The sequence below is a fragment of the Neltuma alba genome, unplaced genomic scaffold, assembly GCF_004799145.2.
Source record: "Neltuma alba isolate B1F8T4 unplaced genomic scaffold, ASM479914v2 tig00012126_pilon, whole genome shotgun sequence".
NCBI classification, from domain to species: domain Eukaryota; kingdom Viridiplantae; phylum Streptophyta; class Magnoliopsida; order Fabales; family Fabaceae; genus Neltuma; species Neltuma alba.
In genome coordinates, this window is record NW_021636678.1 from 20,535 (window position 1) to 43,400 (window position 22,866).

At 33.4% G+C, this 22,866-nt stretch overlaps 1 protein-coding gene and 1 pseudogene across 1 annotated transcript in view; both read left to right on the top strand.

Moving 5' to 3' along the window:
• Positions 1 to 22,842, top strand: part of LOC114723219 (bidirectional sugar transporter SWEET14-like) — a 28,723-nt gene extending 5,881 nt beyond the window's left edge. The window contains exons 2-7 of the mRNA XM_028909388.1: positions 21,175 to 21,342; positions 21,688 to 21,724; positions 21,841 to 22,054; positions 22,147 to 22,308; positions 22,417 to 22,536; positions 22,711 to 22,842. Of these exons, the coding sequence (XP_028765221.1) occupies positions 21,297 to 21,342; positions 21,688 to 21,724; positions 21,841 to 22,054; positions 22,147 to 22,308; positions 22,417 to 22,536; positions 22,711 to 22,842 (711 nt within the window). The 5' untranslated portion in view covers positions 21,175 to 21,296. The remainder of the gene's footprint in view (positions 1 to 21,174; positions 21,343 to 21,687; positions 21,725 to 21,840; positions 22,055 to 22,146; positions 22,309 to 22,416; positions 22,537 to 22,710) is intronic.
• Positions 3,842 to 8,749, top strand: LOC114723218 (11-beta-hydroxysteroid dehydrogenase 1B-like; annotated as a pseudogene).
• Positions 22,843 to 22,866: the final 24 nt, after the last annotated feature.

Below are 22,866 nucleotides of genomic sequence, written 5' to 3' on the forward strand. Positions count from 1 at the left end.
AGTATCTAATTGAATTGTAGAAATATGATATTCTTTCGCATTATTTTTTGTTCAACATGAAGATGCATAAAGGACATCATTTTGATTATGTACCATGTGATGCTAATCACATAACAAAAATTCCATAATTTGACCCTCACAATATTAGTCAACTAAATTAAACCAGTTTACTTGGTGGTGGTGGTGGATGGTGTGCGTGCGGGGTCAAATAAGCAAAGATTTGTAAACTTCTTGTTTAAGCAAAAGAGCATATTCTTGAAGGTGATGCTGAGGAAGAATCTGCACCGTAGAAATCATGGCTTTATGCCAAACGAGTGAAGATCTGAGCCACAAAATGAGATTACACATCAAAAAGGCATTTGAAGATAGTGCGTTCTGAAAATTATTATGAAGAAGAAGAGAATCTGTGTATCTCCCAAACTTGTGTGTGGAATATATCCTTCAGAAAGTTTGGGGCAGGTGGCTTCAGTCTCTCATGTATAGAGTTGTGCTAATCTCATCCATTCTACAATGCAGTGCATTTCAGAGAGCACCACGGCAATTTTGGTTTCGATTGGATTCTCTCCATCGGGATCTCTGTTACTGTTACTGTTACTGTTATTATTATTATTTCTTGTGTCTATACAAGTACACGCGCTTGAACTTCTGGCTCGACTTGGCCCATGTTTACTTGATCCATACCCTTTGCTCTAGAAACCCGCCGTCGTTGACAATAAAGGGGGAACTTTTTCTCGGGAGTATTCACAGCACGGAACGAGATTGAGACATGCCAGTTCCAATCTGCGGGACAGAATTTTTGCCCCATGTCATGTTTCCTCTTTTTTTTAAAAAAACAAATACTATAATTTTTTGTAGGAATTTTTTTTAATGTTATAATACTTTTTTTTGGACTTCTAAAGGTAAAAATATTATAAAAAATTATAAAGGAAGCTCAATTATATAGTATAAAAAAAGTGTAAAAACAATACTGTAAAAAAAAACCATAAAAGAAATACTATATAATGGCTTTATGAATTATTTTATTAAGGAAGAAGATTGTGTTGAGATAATACTAAAACTTAAAAGCTAAAAATCACTATAAAAATAATAATTATTATTAATAAGTAAATTGAATAATGTAATAATAATTAATTAATCAATAATTTTTTTAAAAAAATGACGGGACGGGACAAATTGAACACCCCCGTTTTTTTTTATGGGGAGCTGGCCATTTCCAATCATGAATTTAAAAAAAAATTAATACTTAGTTCTTACCAATCAGCTCTCTCTCTCAATCACTTCTCAATATACTACTAGTTAGCTAAAATCAACTCTCTTAGTTCCAATTCAAAAATTCGCATGTAATTATATTCTTAATTACCTAAGCAACAAATGATATTGAATTATATATAAGGCTTCATTGTGAAGAGAGATAGAGCGTTTCAGTTTGTTCTATAGATTTGTATAAGTAGTTAGTAGTAAACCAAGTCACCAGACGATTGTAATTAAATTATATATAAGGCTTCAACTTTTGCCTATCCGCCCTCCATAACAAGAAAAAGAAGAACCTACATTTTACCATCTAAACTATGATTTCATTATCAATATGTAATATATATAATTAATTACCATGTTATACTTTGTTATCAATAAATCCGTAGAGTTGGTTGAAGTTGTAAAATTATGCCTGTAAATGAAAGGCATTTATCATGTGTTTTGGAGCATGAGAAAGTGAATAAGAAATATTCTTTCTTGTTTCTCTCCTTTCCAATTCTCTATTCATACTTTATAGTTCTTTCATTATGTTATTGAAAATCTTATGTTTTCTTTATTTTCATAACATTTTTTTTTGGTATTATAACTATGTATGCGAGTAACAAACGGAACATTGGAAGTTTCAGATTCTTATTTGCTCAAGCAGTTTAGTTTTAAATTTGTTCCTTTTTTCTGTTGGGCCAACAACAAGGTGTTCCGTTGGTGTAAATTTAAAACAAAATGACCAAAACAACAAGAAGTACTTTCTAGTTTCGAGATGGTTTAACACACACAGACACACACACACACAGAGATGGTTAAACCGTTGTTGACCATAGGGTAATATTCTTTTCACGCAGCACATATTATAATATTCAAATAGAAAGCAATGTTAAAATTATTGTGTTGTTTTTTGTGTGTATAATTAGATATATTTATGCATGCATCGCATAGAATTTCTCTCGTTTAGTCGAACTGATAACACACATGGCCTGGGCCAGCCCCAACTAGTTTATACTGGTTTTTCAGTGAGAAGTTGGGTCTTAAACATTCCTACTTTTCAGGACAGGGCCATATTGAGATGACGTGACCCTCCTGCGATAGAAATTTAGACTTCAGGCGACATTTTTCTTTTAGGATAAAGTTAGGTTAAATAGGTGCTCAGGATTAGATTAAAAAAAAAAAAAAAACTAGCCCCTCACAACATGATAAATTAAAGTTTAAATCTTTGCTGGGATAAATACCCACATTTAATACTCCTTTCAATTCAAAATATAAGCTAACATTTGTTGAGGGGCTAGGTTTTTTTTTATAAGATAACATTTTCAATTTGGTTAACCATTTAATGAATATTTTCCAATTTGACCCCTAACATATATATATTTGGTTATTGATGGCATTAATTACATAAAGTGACTGGTTTACGAGCATGGGCATGGGAAGAGAGAAAAGTGTTTTAAACAAAGTGAATAGAGGAAAGAAGCTTCAATAAATATTTTCCAACTCACTTTGTGTTTTTGAATTGCATTTTGTTTGACTTTATTTTCCTCTACTAATTCAATTTATTCATGACACACTCTCTCTCATCCTTTGCCCTAATATATTCTCTTTCCTCCTTTTTTTATTTATTATTATTTTTACTTTTTCTCTTATTAATAAGGATGTACTTGGAAATATATAGATGCCTTACACATCTATTATTTTAAACCGCTTTTCATTTCTTGATAAACGTAAATGAGCTAACTTTAGCTTATATTTTGAACCGAGAGAGCACCTGACAGTACTTCAAACATGATTACCTATACTAGGAGGATGCTTGTAGTTATTTAAAAAAAAAAAGTAAGTGCTCACATTTAGTATTTAAAAGTGTCCCGAATATGATTGCTCTCAATAAAAAGTTACTTGTGTTTAGGATAAAAAAAAAAAACTTTAGGTTGAGTTATAGTTAGATTAAGTAGGTCCAAGCAACCAATTACCCTATGCTTGGTATGAGGAAAATAGAAGAGAAGGGGAGGGAAGAAAAAAAATTTTAAAATTAAAAAAGAAGGGTTATAAAATTTTAATAAAAAATGTAAAACAAAAGAGTAATAAAAATTCTCTTGCCCATTCAATGCATACTGGTAAACGCACTGGAATTAATTTTTTACTCTTTTTTTTAGTGCAGATTGAGCTTTGTGAATCACATTACATTAGAGGTGATAATACGGGTTGGCGGTACGGATACGGGCCAGTTCGTGCCGATGCGGGCCCAAAACGGTGTGAGCTGAAGTAGCCCACAACTTAGCAGGTTGGCACCTTAATATTCTTTTTTTTTTTAAATAAACGCTATTATTATTAGTATAGGTTGAGCTTAATTTGAAATGTTAAAATTAGATTTCAAATCTTGAATTTGAGTAGTGAGTTATAACAAAATAAAATGAAGATTAATTTATAATTTAAGAAGATATTTTTAAAAACAAATATATTTTTTATAAATAATTAATTTAACTAGTTTTCTTATTCAAAGTAATTTAGTAGTTTTGGTGTTGGGGCTTTAAGGGAGTTTTAAAACAAAAACAAAGGGTTCATATATATGTGCGCGATCGTGTGTGAGACATTTAACATAGACATGTCGGCGATTGATCTCTCCGGCGATATATATTGTGGTTGTGGTTGTGGCTGTAACTATCGTATTTTAAAAAATAAGGATACTTTTTGGTTAAAGAGAGTGAGGATTTCAGCTTTGAAAAGCGGCGCGGGTTAGTTCGCCGAACGATCCTAAAAGGAAGCTGAGGTCACATTACAGTACTAATGATCCGGCCACTACTGATCATTGTTAATTACTAATAATTGCATTCCTTTCTAGTTTAGACATTTCACAAATTCTTTGAAACGGCCATTTGCTGTGTCGCACTGTATATATTATTAACCTGAACTTATGCTCTCTACGTTTATTCTTAATCAAATTAAATGAAGATAGTTACTACTCTTGGAATCTGATTTTATCTCTTTCACAAGGTCGAGATAATTAATGCTGGATGGGAATTTGATTGCGGTGAATTAATTTGCACATAAGTTCACGTACGTGCAAGAATTGGTATTAGCATTAGTACGTACGTAGAGCTGCATATATATATATATATATATATATAGTTAATTAATTCAAATGAATATTATAGTATTATATAGCATAATTGTGATGCTTTTTCACGGTGGATACTTCCCCCCTAGTATTGGGGAGTCCTCTAATTATATTTATCTTCTCGCCTCCCAGTACTGGAGAGTCCTCTAATTATAATTATCTTCTTAAAGTTATGCTAATGATAACAATAAAGTTGAGTGATTATAGAATTATTATAAAAAATCATATTCCGATAGCGGCTTGTTACTTTTGGTTATTTAATATACAAGTGGATTGATTTGTTCAGCAGACAAACATTTGGGTTAATTAGTTTATTATTTTTAATTCGATGGATTTGCAGTCTTTAAACGAGTTAAACTTCAATAAAATAGATTGGATTGTTATAAACTGGTAAAATCTTGTATGAACGAGAGCGAAATCTATATAGCATTATTCTTTTTTTAATAAAAATTTACAAACAATTAATTAGTTGATCGTGCATGAATATGGATAAGCAATACTTCCTCTGCTTCTATATTAATTGTCTTTTTTAAAAAAATTGTTTCTATTTATATTGTGGTTAAAAAATAAGGAAATTTTTTGTTAAAGAAAGTGAGGATTTCAACTTTGAAAAGTGGTGCGGGTTAGTTCGCCGAACGATCCTAAAAGGAAGCTGAGGTCACATTACAGTACTAATGATCCGGCCACTACTGATCTCTGACAAATTATAATATGAATCACCCCACGATGGGGCTCCATTAAAAATCACAGTGATTTGGTCTATCAGGTTACTAATTACAAAAAGTTCTCTCCTTTTTTTTTTATTTCAAAAATATATAATTTATCGTACTATTTTTTAAATTTTTTTCCAGCTAAAATATTCTTCATAGAAGTATTTTAATTTAGTGAAAAACTTAAAAGTGGAGTGCTGTACATATAGCTTAATAAACACAAACTTCTTGGACTGAATATACATGCATATAATTTTTTTTTGCCATCAATATACATGTATAATTGCAACGAGATTCTAGAAAAGTACCATGCGTATAGCATGTTCCAAACATTTTAACAGTGGAGAGATGAAAATAAGAAAATGAAATCTAGAGAGGAGTGAATAAAACTAAATGGGTTAAGTGAATTGGGGTGGGCCAAGTAATAATTGTAGAACTACGTTACAGCAGCTTGTTTATTATGCGTCAATAATGCGATGAATTGGCAATTTAATACTCCTCCGGTCCTTAATATAGAATCCAATTCTTGAGTTGGTTTTGGTCCTAAATATAAGACCCATTTCTCATATTTTTCAATTTTCTCTAAATTATCTCTATGGATACTCCCTCAACTATAATCAAGTAGAAGAGAGAGAAGAGGTATTAAGAAAGATGATTATGGTGTTTTAGGAAAAATGTGTCACTTTTCTTATAATTAACTAATTTGCCTAACTTCCTTAATCTAATCAAATTAGTTAAATGGGTCTTATATTAAGGACCGGAGGAGTATATATAGGACCTAATTATTAAGTTAGTTTTGGATCCATTTTTCATATTTATTAATTTTTTCTAAATTACCCCTATAGATACTCCCTCAACCATAATTAAGTAAAAGAAGAAGCAGGGGTATTAAAAAAATGAATATAGTGTTTTAAGAAAAATGTGTCACTTTTTTTTTTATAATTAACTAACTTACTTAATTTTCTTAATATAATCAAATTAGTTAAATTGATCTTATATTAGGGACCGGATGAGTATTTTCGATTATGGGTGATGAGTTTTGTGTACCCCATAGCCTCCGAAAGCAACTTCTAGGAATTCAATCATCACTTATTCATTAGTCTCAATATTGTCCGTGCAATATAACACACACACACACACCCATGTCTATCGCATTTCCATGCACCCCTCCCCCCAAAAAGCTCCACTATATGTATCCCTCATCTCTGCCACGTTTTATTCAGTCCCATAGATAGCGCAGCTAGAGAGAAACACAGAGTTCTCCACAAATTGTACATCCATACAAACAAGAGAGAGAAAGAGGCACAAGAGGTCATAGCCTTGAGCCTTCGCTGCAAGAGAGAGAGAGAGGGAGAGAACTCAGCTAGTATCACTTCTTTTCCACACAGAGGGAGAGACATCATCTCCAAACACAATCTAGAATGAAGCTGATCGATTTCTCTTTTGTCCTTATATCGTGCTATTATTGCAGGCAACATCGATCATCTCTTTCATGGTGTTCCTTGCTCCAATGTAATTCTCCAAACTTCATTTTGGTTTCACATTGGATGACTTAAATTAGCCCAACTCATCACGGTTACGTAGGTTGGTTAATGATTTAATCATAATATCGTAATTCCATATTGCAGGCCGACCTTTTATTGGATACACAAGAACAAATCTGCTGAAGGATTTCAGTCATACCCTCATGTGGTTGCCCTATTCAGCTGCGTGCTTCGGATATACGCTGCGCTCGTCAACGCGACCTTACTTCTCATCACCATTAACTCTTATGGAATTGTGGTCGAGATAATCTACCTTGCCACTTTCCTTTTCTATGCTCCCAAGAAGCTCAGGGTATATAAGTACATGTATTTGATTTCACCGTGAATTCTACCAGTAATCTTCTTTTATCGGTTCTATTTGACTTTTCCTTTTCTGTGAACAATTCACAGCTTGCGATGCTTAAGCTTCTTCTGTTACTGAATGTGTTTGGGGTCGGAGCCATGCTTCTGTCCACACTGTATCTTTCACATGGAAACACTCGTTATCAGCTTATCGGATGGATTTGCCTGGTGGTTGACATCAGTGTCTTCGGTGCTCCTCTCTTAATCATTGTATGAAACTTGTTCTTCAAATTCTAATTTTTTTAAAAATTACTTTTTTGCATGCACTGATCGTTATTAAGACAGAGTGTGGATAGAGCTCGAGATTTTGGATCTCCGAATGTTGCTCTTTCGGTCCTTAATATAAGACCTAATTGTTGAGCTGGTCTTGGTCTTAAACATAAGAACTATTTTTTATATTTATCAGTTTTCTTTAAATTATCCCTATGAATACTTCCTCAGCCATAATCAAGTAGAAGAGGAAGAGGGAGTATTAAAAAAGATGATTATGATATTTTAAGAAAAACATATCACATTTCTTATAATTAACTAACTTATCTAACTTTCTTAATCTAATCAAATTAGTTAAATGGGTCTTGTATCAAGGAGCGGAGGAGTATTATAATATGCGCAGATGTTTCCAAGGTTGAGGAGTGTGCCAGAATGGTCGACGAAACTGTAAATCATTTTGGAAGATAACACTCTGTCTCTCTCTCTATCTTGCTTTGATGCCAAGTTAGTAGAGAATATTAACCCCAAAATTGTACCTGTTTGCTGAGAATGTTTGATGCAGTGGATCACTTGGTTAATAATGCGGCTGTTGCCACTTCCCAGTTGTTCCAAGAAGAAACTGATATCGCCAACTTGAGGCCAATTATGGCATAAGGATCTTTTACACATATTTTTCTCTGTTTTCGGTTCTCTGTTCTTCAATGTTCTGTCTTGTGCATGTCCTCACAGGAGACAAACTTTTGGGGATCAGTGTAGACGACTCGTTTTGCTTTACCGCATCTAAAAACTAGCCGAGGGAAAATCGTAGTAATGTCATCAGTGGATTCTTGGATGCCCGCACCCAGAAGAAACGTGTATAGTGTGAGCCATGTCACACAATGCTTTATGCCCATAAGTTCATTCTCTGCAATTTCTAATACGTGCTATGTTCAGGCAAGCAAAGCCGCTTTAGTCTCCATGTACGAGACATTGAGGGTGGAGGTTGGGTCTGATATAGGCATAACCATAGTAACCCCAGGCTACATAGAGTCTGAAATAACCAAGGGGAAGTACTTGATGGGCGAAGGAAGGGTGGAGGTAGATCAGGATCTAAGAGATGTAAGCAATATTCATGTATAGATGACATTTGTTGATTGATTTAGGGATTAAGAAAGAAAGGCATGATGCTAATAATGGTGATGCAGGTTGAAGTGAGCGTAGTGCCGGTGGGATCAGCAAGTGGATGTGCAGAAGCAATAGTGAAGAGCGTGGCGAGGGGAGACAGGTATTTGACAGTACCGGGATGGTTCAGGATGTCGTACGTTGTGAAGGTATTGTGCCTAGAACTGGTGGAGTGGGGATTGAGGTTGATGTATATGAGGGGGGATTCGGCCAAGGAAGCATTGAGCAAGAAGATTCTGGACGCCGCCGGAGCCAAGAACGTGTTATATCAGTCTTCCATCCAAAATCCTGACGTCAAGACCGATTGAAATCCATATATATTATGAGTTCGTTTCATCCTGTTTTTCCTGAATGTGTCTATTTGAACCCATCACATGCTTAGTTGCTAGTATTAATATCAGGAATTTAGGATACAGAACGAAATAAAACCAAAACCCAGACATTTGATGAAAAAGCTCAGGAAGCAATGTGATGTCTGGTCTGAGTTATTTCCCCTTTGCTTCGCCCACGGGTTCAATGATAATATTTCACTCTACTTTTTCGCCTTCCTTCACTTTAAAAAAAAAAAAAAAAAAAATCCTTGAATGAGCATACCTGGCTCCTACAACGTTATTAATAGAGATTCTAGTTGGTCAATATAACATATTGAACCAGCTCCAAAAGGGGGAGAAAAAGAGAACTTTCTCTGTTCCCCCCCCCCCCCCCGGGGTTTTGCCAGAAAATTGATTGCTATTTCGCTAAGCCTGGAACTTGAAGGTGCTAATAATGACAACGTTGTTACGAACCCCCCGGTGTGTGCAACATCTATATATTTATTATTATTATTTTCCCGGTAAGAAACGGGGCAAGACAGCTTAAGAACCTTTATTTATTCATCAACTAAAGTAAAAGCGTAGGCAAAAAACACCCATTAAGCCTTTTAGACAAGTATTCACCACATTACGAGGGGTATTTCAAATATGTGTAACTCATTGTTACGAGTAGAAGTATAGTTAGCTAGAAAATCTGTAAACTCTTACTTAGAATCACGCAACCGGTAGTTCAAAATCCTGTCTTGACAAGCGCAAAGGTTCCACGCCTCCTGAAGTTTTGTGATTATAGCAGAGGAGTCCCTTTCAACAACGAGTTTTGAAAATCCCAAATCCTGCGCCAACTTCAACCCATAAACCACTCCTCAAAGTTCAGAATTGAGAGGGTTACAACCACCATCAAAATCGGAGTTCAAATAGAGGCATCCCCGTACATATTTATTAATGACAGTATTATGTCTCGCTGGCATATCAAAATCTGGTTCAAAGAGCATTCTATTCCTCCAGTTCCAGATCCGCCAACATGCTACCCCGTGGGAGCTCGAATCAGTGGGGTCAATGCATCTCTTAGCACATGAATCGAGTCTTCCTCAGCGATCCCACATCTAATACCTCTCAGATCACCTCCAAGGATCTTCTCACATCGTTTTGCCGTGAAGAGTCAACCTGGATGGCTAACCATAAGAAGACCAGAATATGCCTTGTAGTTCGTAGCGCCCACACACAGCTCCATAATCAATCCCTCTCCTCTTCTAATCTCCCTTTACACTTTCAGTAGATATCAGAAACTGATAAGTACCCTCTCTGCTTCCAATCCATGCAAATTTATCATCCCCATCCTCATCACAAGGCAGTGGTAGATCTTGCATTTTTTGCAACATGCCCGGAAACCAATGCCATTTACTCCCCTCATCCCGAAGAACTTCTCTCACTATAGCATTTAGATTCATATTGTCTAGTGGAATGCTTAGCTTATCGACGATTCTTCCTTCCTTCTCCAGCCATCTATGGAGCCGAAACTTGATCGCGCATGATGTGTAAATCATAACATGTCTAATAGAAGGTAATACACCTCGCACTTAATTCAGTTGTTTAATTTGTGAAGAGTTACTAAATTTTTTAATTATAATATGTGTTATATGATTTCTTTAAAATACGTATGTACTTTTCTGATTCTATTTATAAGTCACTTCCAATGTTTCACACAGACCAAGAAAAATCTTAAATTTCATAACTCTCATTTAAAATTCAACAACTTTCTAACTTTATCCCTATTTAATATATATTATACCTTATATAAACAAAGTAAATACAATAATAAATGAAGGGTAAAATTGTATATCTATATATAAAAATTTCTCAGTGCCTTATAAATAGAAATCAAAAAATGTTTTCTATCTCTGTTCTATAAATAAGACCAAAGGAGTATATCATTATATTATATATTAATTTATAAGTGAGATAAATTAGTTTGGAGAAAAAAATAAATATAAATATTTAAAAGTAATTTTAAATTAGTTAACTGAATCTTATACTAATATAGTATTAATGATTTGAATTTTATTGGACTAATCTTGCGTATAAATTAAAAAATTATCTCCCCAACTCATAGTTGACCCTTGATCGAATTTAAGAACTTTTTTTTTGCGCCAACAAGTTAAGAACATTTTTTAGGTAATATATTGCCCGATTATAGATAATAAAATTCATGAAAATGTAACACAAAACAATGAAATCCACGACTGGTTTATTACTAAAAAATCCATGAGGACAGTAATCCTGGATTTCATATTTGCTCAAAAGTCCAAACCGGTAAAACCTCAATCTAACTTTCAAATGGCTAAACTCAATCATCAATTTATCTCAAAATCAATCCAAACACTATTAGCAATCATAACTCTAATATTGTAAATAATTGAGTTTATTAACGGAAGTTCATTATATTCTATTCAAATTCTTGTTTGCTCAGATTTGAATCTTAAATTTTTAAAAAATACGCGCTTCACTTTTATTGTTTCTTTTGGGCTAAGAATAAGCTGATAAGTTTGTGTAAATTAAAAAGGGATTGGGCCAACAATAAGATTGGTACCTGTGATGCCCAAATCATAAGCCATTGGGATTATTCCCTGTACAGTCTTTATCCACAAGAGTCTTCAAAGTTTCCGAACAATTGTCCAACAGCGAAGAGTGAGACATGCGCATCTTTGCAAGAGCGTGGGCCGCCTTGTTGCAATCTCTTGATATCTACTACATCCAGTACTTAATATAAACACTAATTTAAATTAGTTATTTATAATTAATAATAATTATTTTTTTTAAAATATCCTGGTAATCATATCATTAGTCAGAATTATCATTTGATGAAATCTTTAATATACATAACTACTATAAGAACTACTTTGAAAAGAATGAACAAATATAAGAGGCAAAATGAATGAGAATCTTATATTAAGAACTAAATTAAATATCAAACTAATTCTTATATTAAAAATTGAAGGTAGTACTTTAATGGGAAAACCAATTTAGAGGTTGTTATAGTTTTTCTCAGTTTTGAATCAGGTCCTAGAATATTCAATGTCCAAACTAAGTGGAAGCAAATCTAAGCTGAGAGGATTGATAAAAAAATAGAGAAACCAATGAAAAATAAACTCAATCCGAAAATGAAGTAAAAATAAATTGTATGATTAGTATGCATTCAATTTAAGAAACAGTTTAAAGGAATGCAGATTTGCAAATCCAATTCTCAAAATTTATTGTGGTCCTTTAGCTCAAAACTTTGATGAAAGATGACAACTTAGCGAACAAAACACTAAAGAAGTGAATCAAAAGCCTAAAAGCTCAATTTAAGAGAGAGGACTAGAAGTGTGAATATTTGGAGATGGAATAAACAATTGTTGAAAAGTGTAGCAAGAAAACGATTAATTTAGCAAGTGGCAATGAAGGAAAGAAGAGTGAAGTAACGAGGATGAGGAGATCCGAAATAGAGCTTTTGATTTTGTTCATTCGATATGGTGGTTTGCACGGAGTGAGTCTAGTGAACCGCTTAGGAAAAATAGTAAAAGGAGAAGAAAGTGGAAAGGGGGGAAACATATCAGATGAACAAGTGGGATGCAGCTGGAATTCAAGGTTTTCACGAGTTTCATGAACAAGCTCGTACTCGGACTATCGGTGAAGGAGAACGGCGGGGAAGGAGATTTAATGGAAAGTTGTAACGGTGCTTGTCTTATTTAACAGGGATTAATGGACTTGACAGGAGAAAGATGGATCTAATTAAAAAAAAAAAAAATCAAGGACCTGATTCCAAACTGGAAAAAATTGTAAGGACCTCCAAATTAATTTTTCTAGTTTAATTCCACTCCCCAATTGAAACATGAGACTGCAATTCTCAATATTCTCCTTTATGAGCAGCTGATCAATTAAGTTCTTTGCATCTGATTCTTCTTCTTCTTCTTTTCCTGTGTGGCAACGGAAGAGGCTAAACGCCTGAAAAAATTAAGAGGCAGTGGGATTGTATCCCTTACATTCTTCTTCCACTGGAGCCCGTAAGCTGTTTGGGCTAACATCAAAAGGCTGTGAGTTGAAATCCCCGTCTTTGCTAAGCCATCTGCAACTCTGCTCCTTTTTCTTGAAATGTACTCCAACTTGACAATCCAACCAAAGCATAACAAATTCTGAATCTGAAAACATAGGAGGCTGCCATTTGTTCTTTGATTTCCCTTGCTAAGCTGTTCTATTAGCACCTTTGTGTTGATTCAAGAATTCCCAGTTTAAATCCACTGTCCCAGGCTAGTTTCAGTTCTTTATAAATTGCCCATTCTTCCGCCTGTTGAGCACTACATGTACCTGGCTCATAAGAGAATCCTGCTATCCAGTGTCCTTTATGGTCACGCCACAGGCCACCACACCCAGCTTTGTTAGAACTCAAATCCATAGCCCCATACACAAGAACTTTAATCCAGTCCCGGGGAGGAGGAATCCAAGAATAAGGGGGTTCAGCAGAATCACTTACAAATAAAGCATTTTTTATCACTACCACTATTGTTCAAGGTAAAAAAACTTCCAACAATTCCTCAAATAGGAAGAAGGATCACTCGGTTTGATGAAATCAACATTAAATAAAGCGCTATTCCTCCAATTCCATGATTTCCACACAGCTACGCCCTAAAAGAGATTCCACTCTTCATTGCCTACTCTCCCCATACCTATGGTTGAGATGCATTAACCACATGCAAAACGTCCTCTGTTCCTTCTTGACGATAAGCACAAATAGGCGGACAAGAAGACCATATACTTCTCTAAGTATTTGTAGGCAGCCTGTCATTGTAAAATCACCACAGGAAAGTTCTAACTCTCTCAGCTCCTTTCCATTTCCATCAGTCTGAAAACTGGATCATATTTATCAGCAGGAGATGGTTCGATCAATTGATACGCGCTCTTCATAGAGAATAAGCCATCATTAGAAGCTTTCTAGGTCATCACATCATCTCCAGCACGTTCCATAGGCCGAATGATATTAATGAGGCGCTGAATGACACCTGATTAACAATGATTTGTAACTGTTGAAAAATTCCATGTAAAATCCAATCAGCTACTAAACTCTCATCCTCCTCTTGAGTGAGGTTTCGTAACCAAAGATCCTGGATCTTCTTTGCATCTAATTTCAGTACCACCTGCTTAAAACCGAAATTCCAAGCCTAGGATAGGCCTTCAAAGATTGCCCATTAATCTGTCCGCCATATTGTTTGTAATGCCACCAAATAACCAGAAAGAGTAGCAGTAATGGGCCAAGCCCAGCCCAACATAATAGAGTCATAAACCATAACCATTTCTGACCCAGTCAACATTGAATGATATAATGACTTGAGTTAATGAATCCAGTTCACATACATCCTAATGGGTCAAGACATGGTGACCCAAAAAAAGAAAAACTTGCCAAATTTAGAAAAAATTACCGCATTAAAATATACCACATTCCGTCCTTCAAATTTCATGAATTAAAAATTATATTAAGCCTGTAATTTTAAAATTTGAATGAAAACCTCTTGAACCTAATTTTTCTAAAAATAATTACTAAAAATTTTTAATAACAATCTAAACAGCGTATAATAAAATAACATATTTTAGAATAGAGAATGATAATTTATGAGGTTTATTTTGTTTTTTTTTTTTTGAGACTCACTGTAAATCTTCCAAAAAAATATCTGAGATCCCAGGCGATTAAACAATATAATTCTCGTGCTAGGTCGAAACACAATTAATGCTAATCATGGTAGATACACAAGAATCACCTACCTAAATACACTGCCGGGGATTATTATAATACTCCGTCGATCCTTAATATAAGACCTAATTGTTGAGTTGGTTTTGGTTCTAAATATAAGACTCATTTCTCGTATTTATCAGTTTTCCCTAAATTACCCATATAGATATTCCCTCAACCATAATCAAATAGAAGAGGAAAAGGGGTATTAAGAAAGATGATTATGGTGTTTTAGGAAAAACATGTCACATTTCTTATAATTAACTAACTTACCTATAAAGGAATTTTTGATTGGATCAGAAATCCATTTTTGAATTGGGTATGGATAAAAGATCTTCCTATGTTATACTATTCAATTCTTGACGATGAATCGATTTGATAGTTCAGATATTGTTATTCATGATATTGATCCGATTCGATATCATCGAGATGTAATTTATACCATTGAATTTACCGACGAAAGATTTATCATCTCTATGGGATTAAATCCCGAGTTATTGCGAATTAAAGAGAAATCTAACGATGAGATTATGGAAGTAAATAAATACCGGATCTCCGCCCACACAAGCAAATTGTTGATAAAACTCCAAAATGGCATTTTCTTTTGACCGATCGACATTATAGCTATCCTTGGGTTAGACGAATTATCCGAAGAGGATCGCTTAACCGTAGCAAGAGCACGAAAAATGCATAATCTCATCGTTAGATTTCTCTTTAATTCGCAATAACTCGGGATTTAATCCATAGAGATGATAAATCTTTCGTCGGTAAATTCAATGGTATAAATTACATCTCGATGATATCGAATCGGATCAATATCATGAATAACAATATCTGAACTATCAAATCGATTCATCGTCAAGAATTGAATAGTATAACATAGGAAGATCTTTTATCCATACCCAATTCAAAAATGGATTTCTGATCCAATCAAAAATTCCTTTACTTTTACTACCTTAATCTAATCAAATTAGTTAAATGGGTCTTATATTAAGGATCAGAGGAGTATCAATCTATTTTAACATAATGATTTACGCATTATTTTATACATTTGTGCATCAATCAATCAGCACGAGAGAGTATGTATATCTGAAGAAGTAACGTAAGGCGGCATGCCTCTAACGAATTATAATGTACTCTCATGTCTTCCCTTGACCTGTCACTTAGATTTCCAACTATACCATTGTACTGTCGAGCCAAACAGCTTCAAAAGGAACACCATTTTAATTTTTAGGTTCCATTACAGGTCAGTGATTCGATCTATCAAACTTATTAATTTACAGAAAAACTAATAAAATTAGTTATTTGTGAAAATTGTGTATTAAATTTTTTAACGTGCCATTTTAATTGTTTACATTTGAGATTACTCTGTTAATGGAATTCCTTTGAATAAATGTAAGGTTAAAGCATAGCTTTAGTCTTTTAATTTTACACTAGGTTTCAATTTAATCCCTTAATTTTAAAAGGTATAGTTTTAGTCTTTTAATCTTAAAATCGTTTATAAAAAATGACAATATTAAAATATTGAGTATTGATAAAACATTCTAGTAAGTTTAAATTTCAAAATAATTATGATTGTTACAAAAAATAACCATTTAGGACAAACAATTTAGGATTATAAATATTATTTTTAAAGTTAAGAGACCAAAATAAAAAATATATAAAAATAAATGATCAAATGTATACTTTAGCTGAAATGTAATCAATAAGGAGAATATAAAGGAAAAATTACAAATTTTACAATAAAAGGAATCAAAAAATTGTATATTTAAGATCAAAATAAATCTTTCTATTAATTCCTTATATTTAAGAACTGATGAAGTATTATATATTATACTTCTAAATTGTAATTGTCATTGACCGCTAAATTACTATTTATAAGAAGCTTTGTTTTTTTTAACCTTTTGACTGTGATTTTTTTTTTAAACCTTTATTATGTTAACAATCAACGATGCGGTTCTGCCAAAATTTTGACTTCTAATTCCAGTGAATGAATAATCATTGATTCATCCTCTTTCTGTCATTTTTAAATATAAAAGTTAAATAATTAGTTTACATATATTAAAATACAAATTTGTCTAGAAATTTTTTACTTAAGAATAATGTTGCCCCCGATGTGTTTTTGGGTTGGAGATTGTTCCAGAAGCACACAAATAGAGCAATGTGCTACCTCTTATCATTAAAATATTAATTGTTAATATCAATATTTTAATGGTTAACCTTAATTTAAGGTTATAATAATACTCTTTTGGTTCTAGATATAAGACTCATTTTATAATACTCCATAATTTATATTATAAAATAAGTTTTATATTTAAGATCGGAAAAACACTATTTTGGAATCATTCCCTTCATCAAAAGTGAATAGCGTTATATAACAAAGAAGTGATATTTTTAAAACCCTTTTTTGGTCCACACTGCCAACAACGCGTTATAAAATTTTTAATAGATGCGGTGCATATAAAAAGGTGCTAACAGATAAGTATCTTTAAGTGTTGTTTTTGCGTGTATGTTAACTGTTGACTTCACGGAAACGACTCAATCAGAGGATAAGCTTTCGAAAGGCTAATTTTTATTATTAATAACGGTCTAAAGAAATTTTAAAATATTATCAACATGAATTTTCATTTAATGGAAGTCACATGGCAAGATTTGATTAAAGTAGCTTAATAATATAAGTGGCTTGACCTAAATTTCGTCCCAAAAAATGACTTTAATAGATATAATTTCAAACTTTCCAATGCGTTATGAAATTTATTATTTTTTATAGAAAATAAAATTTATTATTTTTATTATATTATAAAATTTTCTACTTATCAATTTTATCATATTTATTAAAAATATCTATTTAGATTTTGGGTGGCTAAAAGCATATTTTAAGCACATTTTTATACCTCTGGGAAGAGGGTCATCCCGCAGAGCATAGAGAGATATACCCCAAATAAGGTTATATGCAATAGAAGGCAATAGGGTAAGATGGAACGAAAGGTGTTTGCAAGGAACAACTGGAAATTAAAGTAATTTAAAGCCATTTGATGATGTTAACTGTCGATAATTATGCATGGGGAAAAAAATAAAAACAAAATGTAATGTGCTACTCCCGGTTCTTAGATGATTAACCAAATTATGTTGATAAAAAATTGGTTAAAATTAGTTAGAAGTAATAAATTAAATATGCAAAAATTACAATCTATTTTCTAAAAATAACCTTTGAAAAAAAGGCTCTCATAAATAAGAATGAAGGGAGTAGTATAAATACCCCTTTCATCCCTTATTATAAGAAACAACCATCAAAATCATGCAGATGAAAATGTTACTTAAATTTAGTTAAAAGTAATAAATATATAAGATATATATATGCTTCCAATTATACATTTATTTGTAAAGAAAGCATATGAAAAATAATGAGTGTACACTAATTACAAAGAGATAACAAGTACTCGTAACATATATCTAATGGGGTAAAAGTGAAAACACAAGTTTAAATGAAAAGAATTTTTATTATATTATTTAAAGATGGAGAGAGTAAAACGTAAAAGTGTATCGCTCAGTGAACCCACTTGTCTTTTAATTTGCCCCTCACCAAACTTAACTCTTCCTTCAGTTTTCTCCGTTTGGTTTAATTAAGTAGCGGCCGAGCTATATCTCTGGAATAGAAGACTATTCGGAATAGTGAAGAGGAGTGTTTGGGCGATTAAGCTGACGAGGTCCATGCAAATTATAGCTCGAATTAAAAATTAAAAAAAAAAAAGAATAAAGATCCATGGTGGAGCTTGGAAGCGACGGCTAGCTTGCCCGCGAGAGGGGGGGGTTGGATGGCGAGCTAGCTAGGTTCTATCCCCCGAAATATAGAAAAAGCACGTAATTAATTCTTCCAAAAACCAGAAGAAAGGACGCAAAGTGAATTGCGGCTAACGAGGGTGAGGGGGACGGAGCCTTAAGAAATGTCAAAGATGAAAACATACAACCTATTTGCTACCAGACATTAAAAATAAGTGATAAGGATTAAGATTTGCAATTAAAAAAATTCTTAGTATGAGTAATTACTTATTACATAAGATTGGTATTCCTCAATCCCATATACAATCCTATATAATAAGTAATCTTTTATGTTAAATATTATTTTTTTCAATATCAATCACAATACATATCCTTAATTTTTAATGTTTCGTATCAAACTATAGGTAAACCCAAGCAACATTTTACTGGAGGAATTATATATACGTTCCGTATATTTTGGACCAAAAAAAATATATATATATATATATACGTTCCGTATAGAAAGAGCAACGCAAGAAAATTATGTTATTGACATTAATTGGAATATGCGCGTGTATGTATGAAAGTTGTAAAGCTTATAAAAAACCACTCGATGGTTGACACATCATAAAGGACACTGGTGGGCCCAGAAGAATTTAGTGTGTACCAGGAATAATACAAGTCAACACGAGTCACTTCTGGAAGGGTGTTGTCCGCCCCGTAGAGAGGGGTACGATATGATTTAAAAATAAGAAAAGTTACACTCACTTCTATAAAAGATAATTAATTTTAAAAAAGTTTTTAAAAATCTCAAAATGATTCTGAAGTCCTCAGAAACCTATGTGTAGTTAATTACTCCCTCCGTTTCTTATTATAAAATATATTTGATACTTAAGGCATGTTCTTATATATAAGAGACACTTAAAAGTTGTCTCTATTCTTTTTTATTGATTTCCTATTTTACCCCTATTTATATTGTTTCCAACTCATACTTTCTCCCCCCACTTCTCTTTCTTTTAATAATTTAATTGTTCTCTCTCATGCTCTCTCTCCTTATTAATGAGGTTATTGTTGGAAAAAACATTATACTTTTTACATATTAATTGTTCTTAACTAATTTTAACTGTTTTTTTTTATCAACGTAATTTGGTTATTTGTCTCTTATAATAAGGAACGGAGGGAGAGTATAATTGTAAAATTACATATTTATCCCTATTAATTTTATTGCAGCAATTTATTTACAACTTCAACAATAGCTGTTGACAACCCGAGAAGAAGTGGTTGACAACCTTGGCAGTGCTCTTGACAACTCACTCTGTGAGATGCCAGGAGCAATACTGAGGTTGTGAACCACCTCTTCGGGTTGTCAACAGCCACTCTTGATGTTGTAAATGAATTACATGGTTTAATTAATGGAATAAATTAGTAATTTCACAATTACAATTAATTACACACAGGTTCTTAGGGACTTAAGAATTATTTCGGGATTTTCGGAGACTTTTTTGAAATTAATTATTTTCTGTGGGACCTGAGTGTAATTTTCTTTTAAAAATAAAGCATATGACGTTAGCGTAGGGCCCTCAATATAAGATGATGCCTGACACGTGGTATTAAGGCCGCGATTGATGATGAATCAATTCAAAAGAAATCCAAATTGATATGAACGCAGCACCATTATGAGGCAATCACGGGCTCTCTCTCCTCAGGTTACAGCCAACATAAGAAGACATGGCTTTGGATTATAAAGTTGACATAAAGTCAGAATAAGCTGCGTTCAGTAAGAAGTATTGAAAATGAAAGACTGATATTAGGATTATAACTAAAAAAAATTTATTAAAAGAATATTTAATATAAGAGATTGCCTGTTATATGAGATTAACCAAACTCATATATGTGGGATTGGAAAATATTATGGAGAAAAGTGGTATTCCCTAATCCTACCTCTATAGGTTTGTCTCATCTCATATAATAAGTAATTATTCATACTAAATACTATTTTAATGATTTTTTTCAATTGCAATCTCAATTTCGCTTCTTCATTTTCAATATTTCGTATCAAAGGGGACCATAAGGTTTGAAGGGGACCATAGTGTTAGTGGAGAAGAGGCACCAAGTGGTTCATTACGTTAGAGCCTTTATCTCTCTATCTGATATGTATTATGAAGGAGTTTTGGTTGAGGTACTAAGGGAACCACCACGCAATATAACCATAGCAATATGCCGCTGCAATGCATAGCGCGGCGACTTATATATGCCTTTACATATCTTATTGGAAAAAAATCACCGATGCTACTTTAATTTTTTAGGGCCAACCTCGGCTCTCTTATTTGCGTAAAGATGTGGTACATGGTAAAAAATTTAAAATCGACAAATGGATTTGTATAAACACATCTACTTTGATTCTTGACCAAAGTAAAGTTGATGAAGGAAATTTTGAATTTGAATAATCAAATAATAAAATTTAATCATGATATAATTAATAAATAATTATATAGAATAATTAAATTTTATAATAGTACATTCAACTTTTTGATTTTATGTGATAGAATAACAATTAATTAAATTAATTAATATTATATTTAAAATATTTTCCATTAGACGTAAAATTTTATAAAATAAATGGTAATATAAATATATATACATTATTTTGTCATAATAATAATTAAAATTAAAATTATTATATAATTTATATTTAGTTTTAATAATATTTTGTGTGCGCGCACGCGCGTTTGAAAACACGAGTTGCCCCTGGGAAGGGGTCGTCCCATAGAGAGATACACCCAAAATAAGGTTATGTATAATAGACGGCAATAGGGTAAGATGGAACGAAAGGTGTTCGGGAGGCACAACTGGAAAGCTAAACTGGAAAGTAATTTAAAGCTATTTAGTGCTAGTGATGCTTCGCTTGTCTAATCCTGCAACTTGACCCAGCTCCACTACCTTTCTTATCTCTATAAATACCTCCCCCTCTCCTTATTCCCACTCGTGGGAGATAGAGAGATACAATCAAGAGAGAAAGAGAGAGGAGAGGTACAAGAGGTCATAGCCTTGAGCCTTCACTGCAAGAGAGAGAGGGAGAGAACTCAGCTAGTATCACTTCTTTTCCACACAAAGAGGGAGAGACATCATCTCCAAACACAATCTAACATGGCCCTTCACCAGCGTAAATTGGTTTTCATTTTCGGCCTCCTGGGTATATACATATATTAACTATTACACGTTTTCCCCTTATAACTTTACGTGTTATATCCATCATCGCTTCAGTTTATTAGTTTCACGTCCTCTTATATTCCTCATCATCCATCTTCTTCTCTCTTCTTGTTACTCTTCTTCTCATACAGCATATAGTTAATTGCATGGCTTTTGTTATCTCAAAGATAGCTTTTAAAGGGAAATAGATGTGATAGGCTTGAAGCATGCTTATTTTTGTCATGTACATATTGCTGGGAAATTTTATGGCTCAAAGACTCGTTATCCAGATGTGTCTAGAATGAAGCTGATCGCTTTCTCTTTTGTCTTTACTGTGCTATTATTGCAGGCAACATCATCTCTTTCATGGTGTTCCTTGCTCCAATGTAAGTCCCGAAACTTCATTTTGGTTTCATGTTGGATGATTTAAATTATCCAAACTAATCACGGTTACGTAGGTTACTTAATGATTTAATCATAATATCATAATTACACATTGCAGGCCGACCTTTTATTATATATACAAGAAGAAATCTGCTGAAGGATTTCCGTCATACCCTTATGTGGTTGCCCTATTCAGCTGCACTCTTGGGATATACTCCGCGCTTGTCAAGAACAACGTGACCTTACTTCTCATCACCATTAACTCCTATGGAATTATGATCGAGATAATCTACCTCGCCATTTTCCTCTTCTATGCTCCCAAGAAGCTCAGGGTATATTTATATACATATATAATGAATCCTGTAATCTTTTTAATTCAGTATATGGCTTTGTTTAACTTTTCCTTTCTGTAAACAATTCACAGCTTGCGACCATTAAGCTTCTTCTGTTACTGAATGTGTTTGGGTTCGGAGCCATGCTTCTGTCCACTCTGTATCTTTCTCACGGAGACACTCGTTATCAGATCATAGGATGGATTTTCCTGGTGGTTAACATCGGCGTCTTCGGTGATCCTCTCTTAATCATTGTATGAAACTTGTTCTCCAAGTTAAAATCCTTCTTTTAATTTTATTTAATTATTACCTTTTTGCATGCACGATTTCGTTATTAATTATTATAATAATAAAACGTGCAGAGAAAAGTTATCAAGACCAAGAGTGCGGAACAGATACCATTCACTTCGTCCATGTCTCTGACGGCAGATGCTGTGATGTCGCTCTGCTACGGCCTTTTCCGCAAGGACTATTTCATTGCCGTAAGTTCCTTCTTGTCGTTTTATTTAATTACCAAAGGCGTCTAGCGTTTTAACTTTTCTCTCCCCTTCCTTTATATGGGATACGTAATAAAACAACAAATTGTGAACATACCAATTCGTGATTTTATTTAATACTAATGAAATTATCTTTGGATTTTGATGATTAAATCGCAGCTGCCAAACGCTCTTGGGTTCCTGATCGGCATAGTTCAGATGGTGCTTTACTTAATGTACAGAAACGCCAAGCCAGTGGTTCTAGAGGATCCAGTGGAGATTCAAGAGCTATCTGCTGACCATGTCGTATGAACCTGGGCATATAGGTTCCATTTG